This window comes from Macrobrachium nipponense, chromosome 18 (genome assembly GCF_015104395.2).
Source record: "Macrobrachium nipponense isolate FS-2020 chromosome 18, ASM1510439v2, whole genome shotgun sequence".
Taxonomy (NCBI): domain Eukaryota; kingdom Metazoa; phylum Arthropoda; class Malacostraca; order Decapoda; family Palaemonidae; genus Macrobrachium; species Macrobrachium nipponense.
In genome coordinates this window covers 28,068,752-28,086,639 of record NC_087211.1, presented here as the reverse complement: position 1 = coordinate 28,086,639, position 17,888 = coordinate 28,068,752, and the positions used below count along the sequence as shown (strand labels likewise).

The 17,888-nt window shown below is 37.8% G+C and overlaps 1 protein-coding gene across 1 annotated transcript in view; it reads right to left on the bottom strand.

Annotated features, from left to right (window-relative positions):
• The window catches only part of LOC135196938 (uncharacterized), a 504,945-nt gene that overhangs the window by 9,095 nt on the left and 477,962 nt on the right, over positions 1 to 17,888 (bottom strand). Inside the window, 3 exon segments of the mRNA XM_064223780.1 lie at positions 748 to 912; positions 1,638 to 1,740; positions 16,840 to 17,024. Coding sequence (XP_064079850.1) covers positions 748 to 912; positions 1,638 to 1,740; positions 16,840 to 17,024 — 453 coding nt within the window.

Below are 17,888 nucleotides of genomic sequence, written 5' to 3'. Positions count from 1 at the left end.
CAAGCTGTCATAAAAAGTGAGATCTACTTCATACATTGCTGTACACCGACTTTTCCGATAATATACTCTACTTTTCCCTTAAACAAACATACCTTGGCCATGCGACTAAAATTATCATTGCAGTTAAAAATAAATCTTTATCTGAACAACCGGCATACTGATCTTTACAAATAAATATTCTTAGCCCAGCAAACTACTCAAGACCATACGCAGTCGTCCGACCTTACAGAAATCAACGAAGGGTGCCACAACCAGCTCGTACTCGGGAGAAAAGAGCTTCCAAGACATATATTAGAGATTGAAAGGAGACACAACAAGGAATTTAAACCAAGAAATTTAATTATTTTTTCATACTCCTCTTCTATATTAAGGTATCTTTATCTCTGATGGCAATTAGTGATCTGAAAATATAAGTTTGGATACCATGAAAATTTCACAAGAAGCATGTAGTAGTAGAATAATATAAAAGATAGCGCGCAAACTTCTTTATTACCAGTAATCCTTTAAGGTACTAAATACATAGATTTCAGTGCCTGACTTTTGGTCCCGATCTCGGCCATTTTTAACTCGATTGTGAGTACATTCACAAACATATCAAAGCCATGAATCCTTCCATTTTCTTTTTTGCCTTGGGCAATATTTTACTTCCTTACTCCAAGGAGTGTGTTAAAAGGTGATGGAACTGAAACCTTTGAATATTGGAGTGCGAACTACTATCGACTTTTAAACGATGGAGTGCACACTTACCCGATCTTGAAGAGGATACCATTTGGGAGTGACGTCATCAAACACTGTGCCTGCCAGAGCAATGATAACTTCACCCAGGAAATCGTTTCGGCCGAACATATCACTGTGCCATACAGAGACAGATAGTGTCCGCGAATTCAGTTCACTTACCGACGCTGTGCTAAACTGTTGGGAAATGCAAAATTAATGTAATCATTCAACGAATTTTTTTACTGTATATATACTAATATTAAATATGTATATATATTATATATATATATGGAATAGTATATATATGAGATATATATTATATAAAAGTTCGTTTTTTTTACCAGATTTCATTTGATTTCTAACCTGGTTTATAAATAGACTATAACGGGAATACTTACCAAATACAATAAAAAACCAAGCAAATAAACAATTTCAAAAGAAAGAATGAATATAATCTAATTATAACAAAATATATTCGGTAGTATTAAAAGTACTGAACACCTTCCACAGGCCATTCAAATAAAAAAAAATGATGATTTAGTCAAAAGATAACAACGCTCCGCTTATGTTGACAAGCAAGCCACAAAACTGGTTTGTCTAGGCAGTTGCAATAAAATGAAATTGAATGATATGTAAGATTAGGTGGTGCTTTGTGACAAGAGCGATAGATAGGCTATGAGCCTCAGGCATTACTATAACTGGTTCACTTAAGGTAGATTCTTGGTGATCCCTATGCCTAAGAGACGTTAGTTTTTGGCGGCCGCTGATTGGCTGGAGCTGCCTACCTCCCGGTCCAGCCAATCAGCGTCCCACCAAACAAAAGTCTCGTAAGAATAAGGCTCATCCGAGAATCTACCTTAAGTGAATCAGTTATAGGCACTGCGTAATAATTAACTCAGGACGAGCCCCATAAGCCTCACCTTAAGAACCTCCTCGAAAACCGGATTGAGAGTGTGCTTCTTTACCTTCGTCTTCCTCTTACCACTCTTGGATTTGTCCGGAAGCAAATAGACTTTGACGTACCTGGAAACAGAAAATTGGCAGTGTTAAAACAAGAAGTAAACAGTATGTGGCTTATCAAAGGGAAAAAGGAATACATTGGATTTGAGCAGATCCGGGGTATTTAAATACAAGCCTGTGTATAATAATAATAATAATAATAATAATAAATCGTCGTAGACTTCCAAACGGCTGGGTTGCTTTGTGAATTTTATTACGACAAGATATATGATTAGTAAACTCTACGTATATCAGGTCCTTGAACCGTACTATTTTTGAACCACCCAATTATTTTGATAACGATTTTGAACAGACATCCACGTACATTCACGTATTTAGTGGAATATCAATCTATGAGTCCGGAGTCCTCCCACGTTTAATGATAGTATTTTGAGGAGAACTTCGTTATTCGAGTTATGTTACTTCCATGATTGGAGTTTCAATAACCAATAGAAAATCGTCGGTCTTAAGTACTGAAGGAGAAAGCCACAAAAAGGAAAATCGAAACAAAAACAAGGAAGGAATAGGGAGGTATACTCACGACATCAAATCTGCAAAGTTGAAATACTTGCAAGATTTACAATAGCAAATGGTGCAAACTTGACTTTAAAAAAGAAGACAAATTTCTCACTTTATTTTGCGTGAGGATTAAAAGTGTAAACTTGAATTATCTTTTTCTTTTGACAGTGATGAAATCGCAATGATATGTGGGTCAAGAACTTCATTGTAGAGCTGTCTTTTAAACCGTTCGGCCAAGCAAAACAATTTGCCATTCTCTGTTCTCTATCACATACAAAGTACCAGGCATAATGAATGTCTGAGACAACCCATCAGAACACGGTCCTCTACAGTTGCAATTATGGGTCTTTCACACAATAATTGTTTGCAAAAACTCTGCCAACAACAGAAGTAATCATCAATTATTCTTTGGGACCAAAATCCTTCTTAAAGTATTTTTTATTATCATTATTATTAAAATTTAGATTTGCAGTTTATCAGAAGTCATTGTGGTTCATGCTATTAGGGCTTCATAATAATCATATATTTAAGAAAAAATAAAAGGATTTTTAAAGTCACTAAATCACCAGTAATTGGATTAATAATAATAATAATAATAATAATAATAATAATAATAATAATAATAATAATAATAATAATACAAGAAAAGAATCCCTGCATGCCTGTATTAGAAAATGAAAGTGCAAAAATCTTCTGGAAAGAGAAGGGAGACTTGAGAGGCTGAATGCATTAGAAACTTGGTGCAGGCAGGGGCCAAATACCTCTCTCGAGTACAGGACCTTGCAACCAATGAAAACACGAGAAAAAATTGAATCCGCTCCTCATCATCCAGAGCTACATCATCAACAGCATTTCGAGTACCTCTTTGTCATCCCCGCCCGACGTTTCTTATCTACATCTTGAAACACTTGACCTTCATCAGTCTTTGAGAATATCCATTCATTCCTGGAGTGTAGGTTATCAGTCTTTGAGAATATCCATTCATTCCTGGAGTGTAGATCTGACCCACCCCTACACACCCACTTGTATAAGTTCGACATATTCTTTCCTCCAGCTTTTTTTATCCCTTGAAGATTTAAATTGTAACCCAGTAATCCATTACTTGGTCCCCTGTGTTTTTCGTGCTTGATTATGTGTAAATAATACAACACAATACTGTGTATCATCTTTTATTTTATTTCTTCGTCAATATCAATCGTCAATTTCAATTTTATTACTATAATACCCGAGTGCCGGTTTTATATTTTCCACTGAATAACCCACTTTATTTTTTTTTATCCGTTAGCAGTTTTTTCTTATCAATCTGTTAGATATTCTTTTCTGACTAATTTATTTCCTATAAAATACCCATTTAGTGTGATTCGAGTTGAAAAGGAGGAAACCCAGACGGCCTCCCATATTAATGTTGCATAAATAAACGTTGAGTATCCTTCCAAGAACAGGTTCTCTCTGTTCCCGAGCTCCTAGACACCACAGAAGACACGTGCCAACGAGGTCAGATCATTTCCCATAGCGATTCTTTCTTTCTGGAGCGCCGTCTCTTTTATATGGAATGATGAAGCGTCTGCGAGACTGGGAATCTGGCATTGCTCGATTCCCACATGAATTTCCGGAGAACATGAAAGGATCGAGTATTTCAAAATTCACTTCTAAATCATGGAAACAGGGCGAGGCGAATTTTGAGGGCTCGTTTTGGGATGGCAATGTCTTTCTCCGTCGCAGTCTAAGTTTCAGAGGTTGTTCAATCTTTCAAAACCAATTAATGACTTTGTAATGTGTAAGTCTTATGAATAATGTCAGTCTCTCCATAAATAATGTGGCACTATACATATGGCGAACAACTTTTTCCGCAATGAAATGAATCCGTTGAAACATGAAAGAAGTCAGGCAGCAGTGTCCAAAACTCGGAGCAAAATGTGAGCCGAAGTTGGCCGATATGGAAAAGAGCTTTTCTAAAGCTAAAGCTCACGAGGCAGCAGATACTGTACATAGAAGAGCAACTTTGGGTCTGCGGTTTAAACTGTTTTCATTACTATATGAATTCCACCGGTATTCAATCTTGTCTCTCTCTCTCTCTCTCTCTCTCTCTCTCTCTCTCTCTCTCTCTCTCTTTCGCTGCTGTTGAACTGTACTTTTGACAGTTAAACCTTCGTCGGTGAAATAATAAGCAAAATAAAAAGGTATGATAGTTTCATTAGATTCTTAAGCAATGAAAATATTATACAACTTAACGAAAACAAACGCATGCTAGTTAAGACACTACCGGAAGCTATAAAAAAATACCCGGAATGATTAATTCCCAGACACTCAGTTACTTCAATTCCAATGGAATTTAAATTATAACGGGACTATATCATCCTTTCAGAGGTTTCTTGTGCCGACTGAAGACGAGGCCTTCTTACTTACACATCGTAAGAAGAAGAAGAAAAAAACCAAAGACGTCGATAATATATCCCTATTCACTGTCTACTTATTTCGCTCTCTCTCTCTCTCTCTCTCTCTCTCTCTCTCTCTCTCTCTCCACAAAAAAGAAAAAAGCTTCCCAATACATCATTGTCCTCCAGATTGTCCTCTCCTCCCACACCTCTTCGACACAGATCGAAGCAGCCATCGATTCACTACGTCACGGTATAGGCATCCTGCCACCCACGCAAGAACTCCACCCACCCCCAACCCCCTTCTTCGAAAAGCCGCCCTAATCTTTTTCCTACTATTGGCGGAATTCAACACTTTAGAAACATAATAATCCATGTCACAAAATATGCTACTTCCAGGATATTATCTATTTTCCTTTATCTAAAAACAAGAACTGAGTAAACTAGAGCGGACCCATCGAAGCAAAAACTTAAAATGATCATAAAAGAAGCCGTGCTGTCATGGCCAGATTTACCGCAGTTCAATCCACAAAAGAAAAAAAAACTATTTATTGAAGGCGTTCAATGACTGCATTTTATTCATTCAACGTTTCCCAAATTTAATTCATAACCTTTCAGGATTCAAACTCAATTTACTTTTGCTAAATATAGCCTTTAGTTTTCTACTTTTACCATTTTATTCATACTCTTCCGAGAAATCCTTTGCTCATTTTCCATGTGTTGTTTCTGCTAAGGATATAGTTTCTTTTTCCACATGTTTGCTTGTTTGGGAAAAAATGTAAGAGAAAAATAACGTTATTTTGTCAAGACTATGAACGAGCATAGGGCAATTTAAATATCAAGTTGCAATTGTATATTGCAAGGTAGAGATATGTATGTACAATATAGCATTTTGACAAGTCTGCCTCATTAAGAGAGAGCGAGAGAGAATGGATTGGATCATAAACGAAATGAGTCAAGGACTGAATAATGAAGCGAAACTACAGCAATTCCTCTTTATGGAAGACACCAGAAGGAAAGCGCTGTTGCTGAGCGGAGCGATAAAAAAATTAACAAGTTTCAGAAGTGTTCCAAAAGCACCAAACGATTTTTTTTTAAAGAAAAATTGAGGATTTAGTATAATTCCCGGTGTGTATCTCTAACAACAATAACGCTGAGTATCACACGCAGTTATTGTTCACGAAAAACAAAACACACTGACCTGGGAACACTTTTATCCTTTTGTCACCATTGGGCAAGTTAGGGCCGTCGACGACGAAAAACTTGACAGTTTAGCAGAAGGAAAAACGAGAGGAAAGGAGAAAATCGATACGACATACCTGAAACGTTTTCTGGGGACATATTCTACAGGATCGCAAAAACGCCGTCAGTCAAACACAAGAGACAAGGAATTTCGATTAATAACAGAAACAGTTTTCATTACAACATTAGTGAGAAACACCGGCATATCCTAAGATGCAAATGACGAAATACCCGAAATTCTTAAAAGAAAAGTAAAGAACAAAAAAATTGCCGGAAATATTTCAAGCTGCCGTGCGACGTAGCTCTGAAAAAAAGCCATCCTGAGGCTGGAAAACCACCAGTCAAACAGACGATGCTTTTCTTGCCTTATGTCACAAAGACACGGGCAAACTGTACTCCTGACACACAGACATGCATTTTCTTTGTCAACATAAGTCTTTTTTCTTTAATGGGATTCAAAGAACAAACTACACAACGGTCACTGCCACATACATGCTGTAACTCCTAAACAACTGATGAAAATATGTGCAGTAAAATTTTCATAACATCAACCCTATCCAAGGGCCGTCTATATCTTATATCAATCTGGGCCCTATCTTGCACCCCTCTCGCTCTTCCTGGATATGAACGACCTTCCTTTTAGTACCTCTTCCATGCCACCTAGCCAACACTTTCAAGGTCTTCCTCGCCTCCTTTCCCTTCTGAATTACTCTCTCTCTCTCTCTCACACACACACATATATATATATATATATATATATATATATATATATATATATATATATATAAAATCATAAATATACTCTTTAAATGTGTCGTAATTGTGATGAATTCCTTGCTGAACCGGTCGTTTTGATTTATGACAAACATTACGGCGGTCAACGAATCTGGGTGACAAACTGCGATAGCTCAATCGATCAAAAGACGATTACGAGTGTCCAAAGATGGTCAGAAGGTCCGGTCTTCTCTCTTCCCACGCCGCTTTCTCTTTCTCTCTTAATGAAATAAGTTTCAAATACTAATTAAATATCCCTATCAAAATGCGGAGATTGTATAGAGGAAGTAGATTGTACATGTTCACAATTGGAAAAAAGAGGTATATAGGTCACTAATCAGCCAGGTCTCGTGTAACTATCTCATTCATTGTAATTAAATTACCGACAAAATTAATTAACTGCCAGAGTCGGCTTCCAAGCAATTAAGAAAATATCATTCTTTATATATATACATATATATATATATATATATATATATATATATATATACATTTATATGCATATAATATATATATATATATATATATATATATATATATATATAATATATATATATATATATATATATATATATATATATATATATTATATATATATATGACACACGTATATAGATACATGTACTATATATACATAATATATATATATATATATATATATATATATTTATATATGTATGTATGTATGTATATTATATATATACACACGAAGAAACACCGACGAAGTAACAGAGAGACGGAATGGGTAGAAAGATTAGACAATGGATGGAGCCAGATACATAGAAGAACAAAGATCCCCTCCATGAAAGCCTACAACACCAAGAAATTAAGGGAGAAACAAGTGAGGTCAATGAAATAATGGGCCTAATACACACCACCAGTATCACAGAAACAAATAACTTGACATATGCCAGGAGCAAGATTAGTAGCAGAACTGATGGGGATTCGAACACCAACACCACCGTCACAACCAACCCAACAGAAACCAAAACAGCAACCTCCTTGGAAAAAGGCGCCTGGAAAAGCAAATCATGGTGATGAGATCTGACTTGAGTAAACTGAAAGAGATGGCAGAAAAAGGCTAAGAGCAAGAAAACAAGGGAGGAACTCAACGAGAAATACAAAGTACAAGAGAGGGGACTAACAACACAATAGAAGATGTAAAACAGAGGCTTAAGGCCAAAGCACACAAGATCCAACGGTACATGAACAGGAATAAGGGATACCAACAGAACAAACTATTCGGAACCAACCAGAAAAGACTATACAGCCAACTAAGAGGAAGACAACCACCCAGAAATTCCTGAAGCCGAACCAAGTAAGAGACTCTGGGAAAACATATGGAGCAATCCGGTTATCACACAACAACATGCAACATGGCTCCAGGAAGTCAAGGAAGAAGAAACAGGGAGAAAAAATAAAACAAAGATTCACAGACATCACGACAGACACAGTCAGACACCAACTAAAGAAAATGCCCAACTGGAAAGCCCCTCCCAGGTCCCGATGAAGTCCATGGATACTGGCTCAAAACTTCAAGGCCCTACACCCACGAATAGCAGAACAACTCCAGCATTGTATCTCAAATCACCAAGCACCCAAATGGATGACCACAGGAAGAACATCCTTAGTACAAAAAGACAAGAGTAAGGGAAATATAGCCAGTAACTACAGGCCTATCACTGCCTACCAATAATGTGGAAGTTACTAACAGGTATCATCAGTGAAAGGCTATACAACTACCTAGAGGAGACAAACACCATCACCCAACAACCGAAAGGCTGCAGAAGGAAGTGTAGGGGCACAAAAGACCAGCTCCTGATAGACAAAAATACCATCAGCTTCCTCAAAAATACAATGTGCAACTGGAATACAATACTTACAAGCTCTGGAATAAGACTAGCAGAGGTTAATATCAGGAGAGGGATCTTCCAGGGCGACTCACTGTCCCACTACTCTCGTAGTAGCCATGATTCCCATGACAAAAGTACTACAGAAGATGGATGCCGGGTACCAACTCAAGAAAAGAGGCAACAAAATCAACCATCTGATGTTCATGGACGACATCAAGCTGTATGGTAAGAGCATCAAGGAAATAGATACCCTAATCCAGACTGTAAGGATTGTATCTGGGGACATCAGGATGGAGTTTGGAATAGAAAAATGCGCCTTAGTCCAACATACAAAAAGGCAAAGTAACGAGAACTGAAGGGATAAATTAAAGCCTACCAGATGGGAGCAACATCAAACACATAGATGAGACAGGATACAAATACCTGGGAATAATGGAAGGAGGAGATATAAAACACCAAGAGATGAAGGACACGATCAGGAAAGAATATATGCAGAGACTCAAGGCGATAACTCAAGTCAAAACTCAACGCCGGAAATATGATAAAAGCCATAACACATGGTCAGTGCCAGTAATCAGATACAGCGCAGGAATAGTGGAATGGACCAAGGCAGAACTCCGCAGCATAGATCAGAAAACCAGGAAACAAATGACAATACACAAAGCACATCACCCAAGAGCAAATACGGACAGACTATACATAACACGAAAGGAAGGAGGGAGAGGACTACTAAGTATAGAGGACTGCGTCAACATTGAAAACAGAGCACTGGGGCAATATCTGAAAACCAGTGAAGACGAGTGGCTAAAGAGTGCATGGAAGAAGGACTAATAAAAGTAGACGAAGACAGAAATATACAGAGACAGGAGAAAGACAGAAAGAACAGAGGACTGGCACAACAAACCAATGCATGGACAAATATATGAGACAGACTAAAGAACTAGCCAGCCGATGAGAATTGGCAATGGCTACAGAGGGGAGCGTAAAGAAGGAAAAACTGAAGGAATGATAACAGCGGCACACGATCAGGCCCTAAGAACCAGATATGTTCAAAGTACGATAGACGGAAATAACATCTCTCCCATATGTAGGAAGTGCAATACGAAAAATGAAACCATAAACCACATAGCAAGTGAATGCCCGGCACTTGCACAGAACCAGTACAAAAAAGAGGCATGATTCAGTGGCAAAAGCCCTCCACTGGAGCCTGTGCAAGAAACATCAGCTACCTTGCAGTAATAAGTGGTACGAGCACCAACCTGAAGGAGTGATAGAAAACGATCAGCAAAGATCCTCTGGGACTATGGTATCAGAAACGGATAGGGTGATACGTGCAAAAAACAGACCAGACGTGACGTTGATTGACAAGTCAAGAAGAAAGTATCACTCATTGATGTCGCAATACCATGGGACACCAGAGTTGAAGAGAAAGAGAGGGAAAAAATGGATAAGTATCAAGATCTGAAAATAGAAATAAGAAGGATATGGGATATGCCAGTGGAAATCGTACCCATAATCATAGGAGCACTAGGCACGATCCCAAGATCCCTGAAATGGAATCTAGAAAATTAGAGGCTGAAGTAGCTCCAGGACTCATGCAGAAGAGTGTGATCCTAGAAACGGCACACATAGTAAGAAAAGTGATGGACTCCTAAGGAGGCAGGATGCAGCCGGAACCCCACACTATAAATAACACCCAGTCGAATTGGAGGACTGTGATAGAGCAAAAAAAAAAAAAAAAAAAAAAAAAAAAAAAAAAAAAAAAATAATAATAATAACTAATAATAAAGAAAAAAATCTTAGTTATGTATATGTACATATATTTAAAGATAAATCTGTCCAGAGAGCTTTCGGAAAACTGTGCGATTCCCCAGTTCAAAGCTCTGTAGATTTATCGTTAAATATATGTATATAATACCTTAAGATTTGTTTCTCCATTTCAATTTTCATACTACTATAATAATAATAATAATAATAATAATAATAATAATAATAATAATAATAATAATAATACTGTCGTTGTGGTGGTCGTTGCTGAATGACGACCTCCAAGTACCTGCCCGTCCTCCCCGTCAATTGGGCTGTATGCCTGGCTGCCAGACGAAGCTCCTCTGTTGCCAGAAATTCCATTTACGTCGTTGTCGTTTAATCTTTAATTTCTTTCCATCATTGCTGAGTTTTGCTATTTAAACCATAGTTGGACCTTATCCCATAGGCAATAGGTACTTATTTACACCCGAGTAGACTGAGGAAATTGTGGTAAAGATCCCTTCCCAAGTTATCAACACCGCGGGGAGATGTCACCCATCCAAAGACTGACCAGCCCCAATGTTGCTTAATCTGTCTACTGAAGAGCTAAACCAAAGTGACAAGGACTGAAGGGATAAGGCTACCAGATGGGAATAGCATGAAACACATAAATGAGACAGGATACAAATACCTGGGAATAATAGAAGGAGAGGGTATAAAACACCAAGAGATGAAGAACACGACCAGAGACCTACGACGATACTTAAGTCAAAACTCAGCGCCGGAAATATGATGAAAGCCATAAACACATGGGCAGTGCAGAAGTAGAGGAGTAGACGATGGCTGAACTTCGCAGCATAGACCAGAATACTAAGAAAACATGACAATAAACAAAGCACTACACCCAAGAGCAAATACAGACAGAATATACATAACACGAAAGAAATGAAGGAGAGGGCTACAAAGCATAGAGGACTGCGTCAACGTCGAGAGCAGAGCGCTGGTGCAATATCTGAAAACCAGTGAAGACGAGCGGTTGGTTAAAGAGTGCATGGGAAGGACTAATGAAAGCAGACGAAGACCCAGAAATATACAGAGACAGGAGAATGACAAAGAGAACGGAGGACTGGCACAGCAAACCAACACACGGACAGTACGTCAGACAGACTAAAGAACTGGCCAGCGAAGAAACATGGCAATGGCTACAGAGGAGAGAGCTCAAGAAGGAAACAATCTTACTACAAAAAACAGTAGTTTGGTCTGTCTGTCTGTCTGTAAGCAATTTTCACCGGTGCAGAATCCCACGTAGTGCTTAACAGCTGAAGGACCAATTTATTAGCATTAGGGGTTAAAGAGGGCTGAAGGAGAGAGGGTCTTTCCCTACTCAGTGACTACCTAACTAACAAGACCAAACCATTTTCAAATCGTTGCTGAATATGGTAAGGTACGGGTGAAAATTACATCCGGGAAAACTACCGCTCAGGTGGTAGTTTACGGTAAACATTGAATTGTGAATTCTTATGCTCTGACAAGTAGGGCAGGTACAACAACATAGGAAATAACAAGAAAAGGAAACAAGGGGAAGTTTAAAATTTTCGAGCGTTAGCTCGGCAAAAAAAAGAAGAAGAAGTAAAAAAAACCACTGGTGTCAGATAACTGTTACTTTGGAGTAGTCACATCGTCTGGGGCCGTGGCACCCGGCCTCATCGCCCGGGTACCGGGCCCCACTAACTAGTAGATAGAAATAACATCTCACCCATATGCAGGAAGTGCAATATGAAAAATGAAACCATAAACCACATAGCAAACGAATGTCCGGCACTTGCACAGAACCAGTACAAAGAGACGCGTGGTTCAGTAGCAAAAGCCCTCCACTGGAGCCTGTGCAAGAAACACCAGCTAGCTTGCAGTATTAAGTGGTACGAATACCAACCTGAGGGAGTGATAAAAGTAAGAAGGATATGGGATATGCCAGTGGAAATTATACCCATAACCATAGTTACACTGGGCACGATCCCAGGATCCCTGAAAAGGAACCTGGAAAAACTAGATGCCGAAGTAACTCCAGGACTCAGGCAGAAGAGTGTGCTACTAGAAACAGCGCACAGTGAGAAAAGTGATTGACTCTTAAGGAGGTAGGATGCAAACCCACACTATAAAAACCACCCAGTCGAATAGGATGACTGTGATAGAAATAATAATAATAATAAAATAGAATAATAATAATAATAATAATATAATAATAATAATAATAATAATAATAATAATAATATAATAAAATTTGAATGTGGGTCTGCATTTTGGGATATTTTTTCTAACAATTTTCTCTATTTTCATTTAGAAGTGAGTTACTTTTTACAAGATACCTGTGTCTCAAGTCCTCTTTTTTTAAAAGTGCAAAATCGACCACTAGACTTTTCACGCAACTCCTGTCGCTTCAGCCGGGCGAACGATGGCCTTTGCAACATCAGTTATAGAGGACCTCCTTGTTGCTAAATTCATTGTAAACAAGGTACTTAGCCTGAGAGAGGAAGTGTTGGTGACGAGATCTGTCTCCGCTTTGGCTTTCCATACTTTCCTATCTTAGTGGCAGCTTGAGGGCCATTGTTATTTAAGTAAATGGGTGGCCAGCAAAGTGAACGCTGACCCCAAATGCCCTGTATCGAAGACTTATAAAGAAAACTGGAATTTGGCGGCGAGGGTTAAGCATGATGCCACGTCTTCATGTATTCGTCAAAAAGATTGGGTTTCAATCAAAACTGGGTTTCCAATCAAAATATCTAAAGTCAAAAAAGTTTTTATTGTCATCACTATAATTAAAAAACAAAATAAACTTTCCCTTGAAAGCTTGAATGCCCTGTTCGCCCAACCCTAGTGTTTGGCAAACTATAAACACCAATGTTTTGCCAGAAACAGAACGTATAAAATCTAAGTTGCAACATGGCAAATTTTCCTGTGCTCGGACAAACGAAGTAAATAATGAGAAACGTAAATTGTCGAACTTATCTTGGACATTTCTTCGTCATTAAAACAATGCTTACTTTTGGTGTTCACAATATTTCCTATCAAGATGGTGGTTTCATAATCAGCAAGTAAAAGACTATAAAAATACTATTAAACATGCCATATCGCCGCTTTAGGGAAAAAGGAGACGGTACGATAAGCCAGAGTTATTTAGAGGAAGGAAAATAACATTGGCCAAAACAAAATCATATCGTCTACATTATGAATGAGTTACGGAGTTAGTGGCGTCTACTGCGTGAAATACCATCCAAAAAAAAAAAACGCTATAAAATTTTAATGAAATTTCTATGATGGGCTACATATATGTATCGTTTCCCATTCAGAAACGAAGTTTTTATATATACAGTAATTCAATTAATGTTAAACATACTGATAAAGCACCCACAGTCAAATATCACACATAATTTGAAGCAATTTAATGTCAACGCGCACCTTCCTGCTACGTGTTTGGACTTTTGATAAAGCAGAAACAATCATTCAGCAAATAAAACTTAGGATTTACGCGGAAAACTAAATTTATACCTCAAAACTACGAAAGTAACGCCTACCTGAGGAATTCTCGCGGGAGATTTTGTTGAAACCTGTCACTGATTCCGAATGGATCAAAGTTATATTTTCTAAAAGGTTCTACTTCCTGGAGTGAGAGAGAGAGAGAGAGAGAGAGAGAGAGAGAGAGAGAGAGAGAGAGAGAGAGAGAGAGCAGTTAGTTGTAGATACAAATCATTTATCATACATATTAATAGGTATGATGAATGAGGGGAGGAACTACAGTTTTCCTTTTAAGCATAAATATGAAAATGATGAATATGAAGCTTACTTTTGGCATAAAATTTGCAATTCATTTCCGCCGTAAGACCTTAGCAAGTGGAATCAGATACGAAAAAACTGTTAAGACAGAAACAACGCGGAAGGACAATACGCCCTCTCTCTCTCTCTCTCTCTCTCTCTCTCTCTCTCTCTCTCTCTCTCTCTCTCTCCTCCTCCTCTCTCTCCTTACAGCTCTATCCAAACTCGCTAATTTTAGACTTCTCGCCTAGGTATCAGATAATTGCTTTTTCTCCCAAAGAGTTTTTTCACCGGGAGAACTCAGTAAATATTGATTGGCAAAAAAAACTCGCCTAGAAAGGACGACAGTGAGAGAGAGAGAGAGAGAGAGAGAGAGAGAGAGAGAGAGAGAGAGAGAGAGAGAGAGAGAGAGAGAGAGAATACGAAGAGTATGATAGTAAATTTAATGGTTAACTGATACTTTCATTGTCTTTTCTAAGCAATATATCGCAGCAAAATTACGTTTCCGTTTCCATTATTTTGCGGTTGAAGGAAAAACCACGATCATCACACTAGGAAACGCCCAAGGCTGTAGCCTTGTTCGTTTGACTACTGCAGTAACACCACATCATTTTATGTCATTTTATGGGCGTTCAAGTTTTATTTTGGATAAATCCATTACAGTTAATTATTTCGAAATAGTAACAAAATCTACAAATACTTTGAATATGTAATAATACTCTCTTTAAAAGAAAAAACGTTTGGTTGGCTTTTAAAACTATACAAAATTAATTCTTATATACATTAATAGCCTACTCTTGGAAATGAAACAGTTTTAGTCTGAAATAACATTGGCCCCCCCCTCACCCCCTGCACCACGCACAACACAAGGCAAAACAAACAGTTGAGGTTATAAAATTTGCCATTGGTTTTTTTAAATACACACTGAAATATGCATTTGAAACGTAAATATTTCTGAAGTTTCCGAGGGGCCAGGCCGCTCGCCCGCCGAGATGATACCGCGATCTCTGCCCTCCACAGCAGAACAGGAAGGTTAATAACCGCCAGCTGAACTTGACACCGCCTCCTCCTCAACCATTGATTTCCTTTAGTCGGAAAAGCATAGACTAACGGTGTTGCACGAGGCGTCATGCACACCCCGCCACTTATTTTCAAGCGACACGCACACCGCTGTACATAAGCGTTCTACAGCCTTCGGAGAGACGTGACTTTTCCTTAAAATCATATTCAATCAAATAAAAAGAAGAAAAAAAAAAAAAAAAAAGAGGGGTTCATGCATCCGTGCGTACGTCAGTTCGCCTTACTATTATAGCCGTTGTTTTGAAGGTAATACACAAAAAACACTGGAGTTTATTAGGAAGTCCTTCACGAGCGTAAATTTCGGAAAAAAAAAAAATTCAAATAAATCGGTATGATGCAACTGAACAAACAACTTGGTAGACGACAGCTTTTTTTTCTACTGACTCTCCTATAGAGGTGATGGGCAACTTCCGAGGACGAAGGCAAGATTGCACAGACGACTGCCTATATTGAAGACAACTGGCACTACTGCAAAAAGGCAGTCTTTCAAAAATGTAAATTTTACTTCGATTTATACTAAAATTATGGCGATTATTTTTCTACACTTTTAATTTCACAAATTGCTGCATTTTTCTTTTTGTAAGTTACCCAAACGGAATAAATGGCCTGCAATCAATAAATGCAATAATCCGAATGTTAAATAACAAGAAGAATACATTTTGATTATTACTTTCAGACAAAAATAATGACTAGGAATAATTACGATGCATACGCATGCATACATATGCATTTATAAATATGTATATATATATTATATATATATATATATATATATATATATATATATATATATATATATATTATATATATATATAATTTGTGAGGGAACTCCAAACAAAGAATGTCCGCTGATGTCTACGTGAATTGAATATACACAGTATTTGAGTGATGAGCTGACAATGTCGCTTCGTATTAAAGATGAACAAAGTCTTCCTTCACTTGACCTTTGAACAGCAAGTGACATCCGGGATTATTGACTTCTACATCACAGGTCATCTAGGTTGTCAGGAGACAAACTAAGGTAACGCTGAATCCGACCTCAAGATTTCTCTGCTGTAGTGCTGTGATTTAATAGCTCACAAAATCGTGCACCATGTGTACTGACAGACCTTCCTTCGGTCAATCTACTATATTAGGAAGTATAACTTGTGAACTTGGATTCATTTTTATTAATGCAATATTAATATCATTATCGAATAGGTGTAACGTAAACTAATATCCCCTTATCGAAGAGGTGTAAAGAGACAATATGCATAGAGTGAATGCAGTTTCAATAACCAGTTATCCTCACTACAGAAACAGTGTGTAGACACACCTATAAATCAGTAGTAGGCAGATTTTCGGATGACTGAATAGAGGGGAGTAAAAATATATATAATTTTTTCCTTCTTCTGCGGTCAATTTGACAGATGGGACCAAGTTATTCAGCTGACGTAGAAATTCCCGAAGATTTTCTTGAATTGGTCAAATACAACAACATTCAGCTTGAAAAAAATATTACTCACGAGAGAGAGAGAGAGAGAGAGAGAGAGAGAGAGAGAGAGAGAGAGAGAGAAATGGTTGGCTGTGAAAAGGATACCCATCAAGCAGGACGAAACAACACAAAGATCACAAATTGTTGGAAATTATCGGAAGCCTGCACGACTTTGGCAACATTCGCCAAGATTTTTCTGCTTCATGTGATAATGAGAGTTTAGTAACAATAACAACAAACTACTTACGGGTCAGATCTGTTCCTCTTAGTGTCTACGGCGGCCAAGTCGCGGCACTGTACGACGTGACACTCTAGGTGGCCCTCTTTGTAATTGTACTGGAGGCCGAGTTCTATCTCGCCCTTGATGACCACAGTGCCATACCGTCCTTCAGCGCCAGCAGAACAGACCGAAGCCATGCTTTCGCTCCGAGACTGAAAAGAAGAATTCAATCGTTATTCATTTTATCTAAAGCTTCTTTAATGAAGTAGAAGAGAAAGTGGCTACCAATGCACCTAGATTAGTTTCACTGGAGACTTTTGTGATTCTCTACGATTATAAGGGCACAAATAATACGACAATTTTGTTATGAACATACACTACTGTGGTATGAACACGTACAAAAAACCTATTAACAATCACCCACACATTTAATACATAATGTCTGCATATACGAACGTAAAGAACTTGTTTTCTTATTACATGTAACAGCATGTAAGCAGAAAAAATTTTAAACAGTATACATCGTCTTGAAACTTGTGGTTTTTATTAATTCATTAACATCGTATATGGCAAAATGTCCGATGTACATAAGGGCATTTATTTTTAGTTAAGCAGAAGTTAGTGACTTGATATCAGAAACAGGTACCGCAACATCATGATGAATGGTGTAACAAAAAAAAAATAAAAATAAAAAAAAGGGATTCGTTGACATTGTACTAAATGAAGACGTAAATGAAACAGGTAATAGCATAACCTGTAAAAATACTTAGAACCTTGCATCAACAAGATCAAACAATTCAATTTATCCACAGCATGAGTTAAACCTATTCCCTTTATTTCCGGAACACGAATAAACCTATAAATTCAGCATCTCTGCAGCAACACTCATAACTACTGCAAAGCCTGTCGTTGAGACAAGGCAACCAACTCTCTCTCTCTCTCTCTCTCTCTCATCTCTCTCTCTCTCTCTTCATTCTCTCTCTCTCTCTCTCTCTATATATATATATATATATATATATCTATATATATATATATATATATATACAAGTATAGGTAACTTTCAATAGACTAACCGC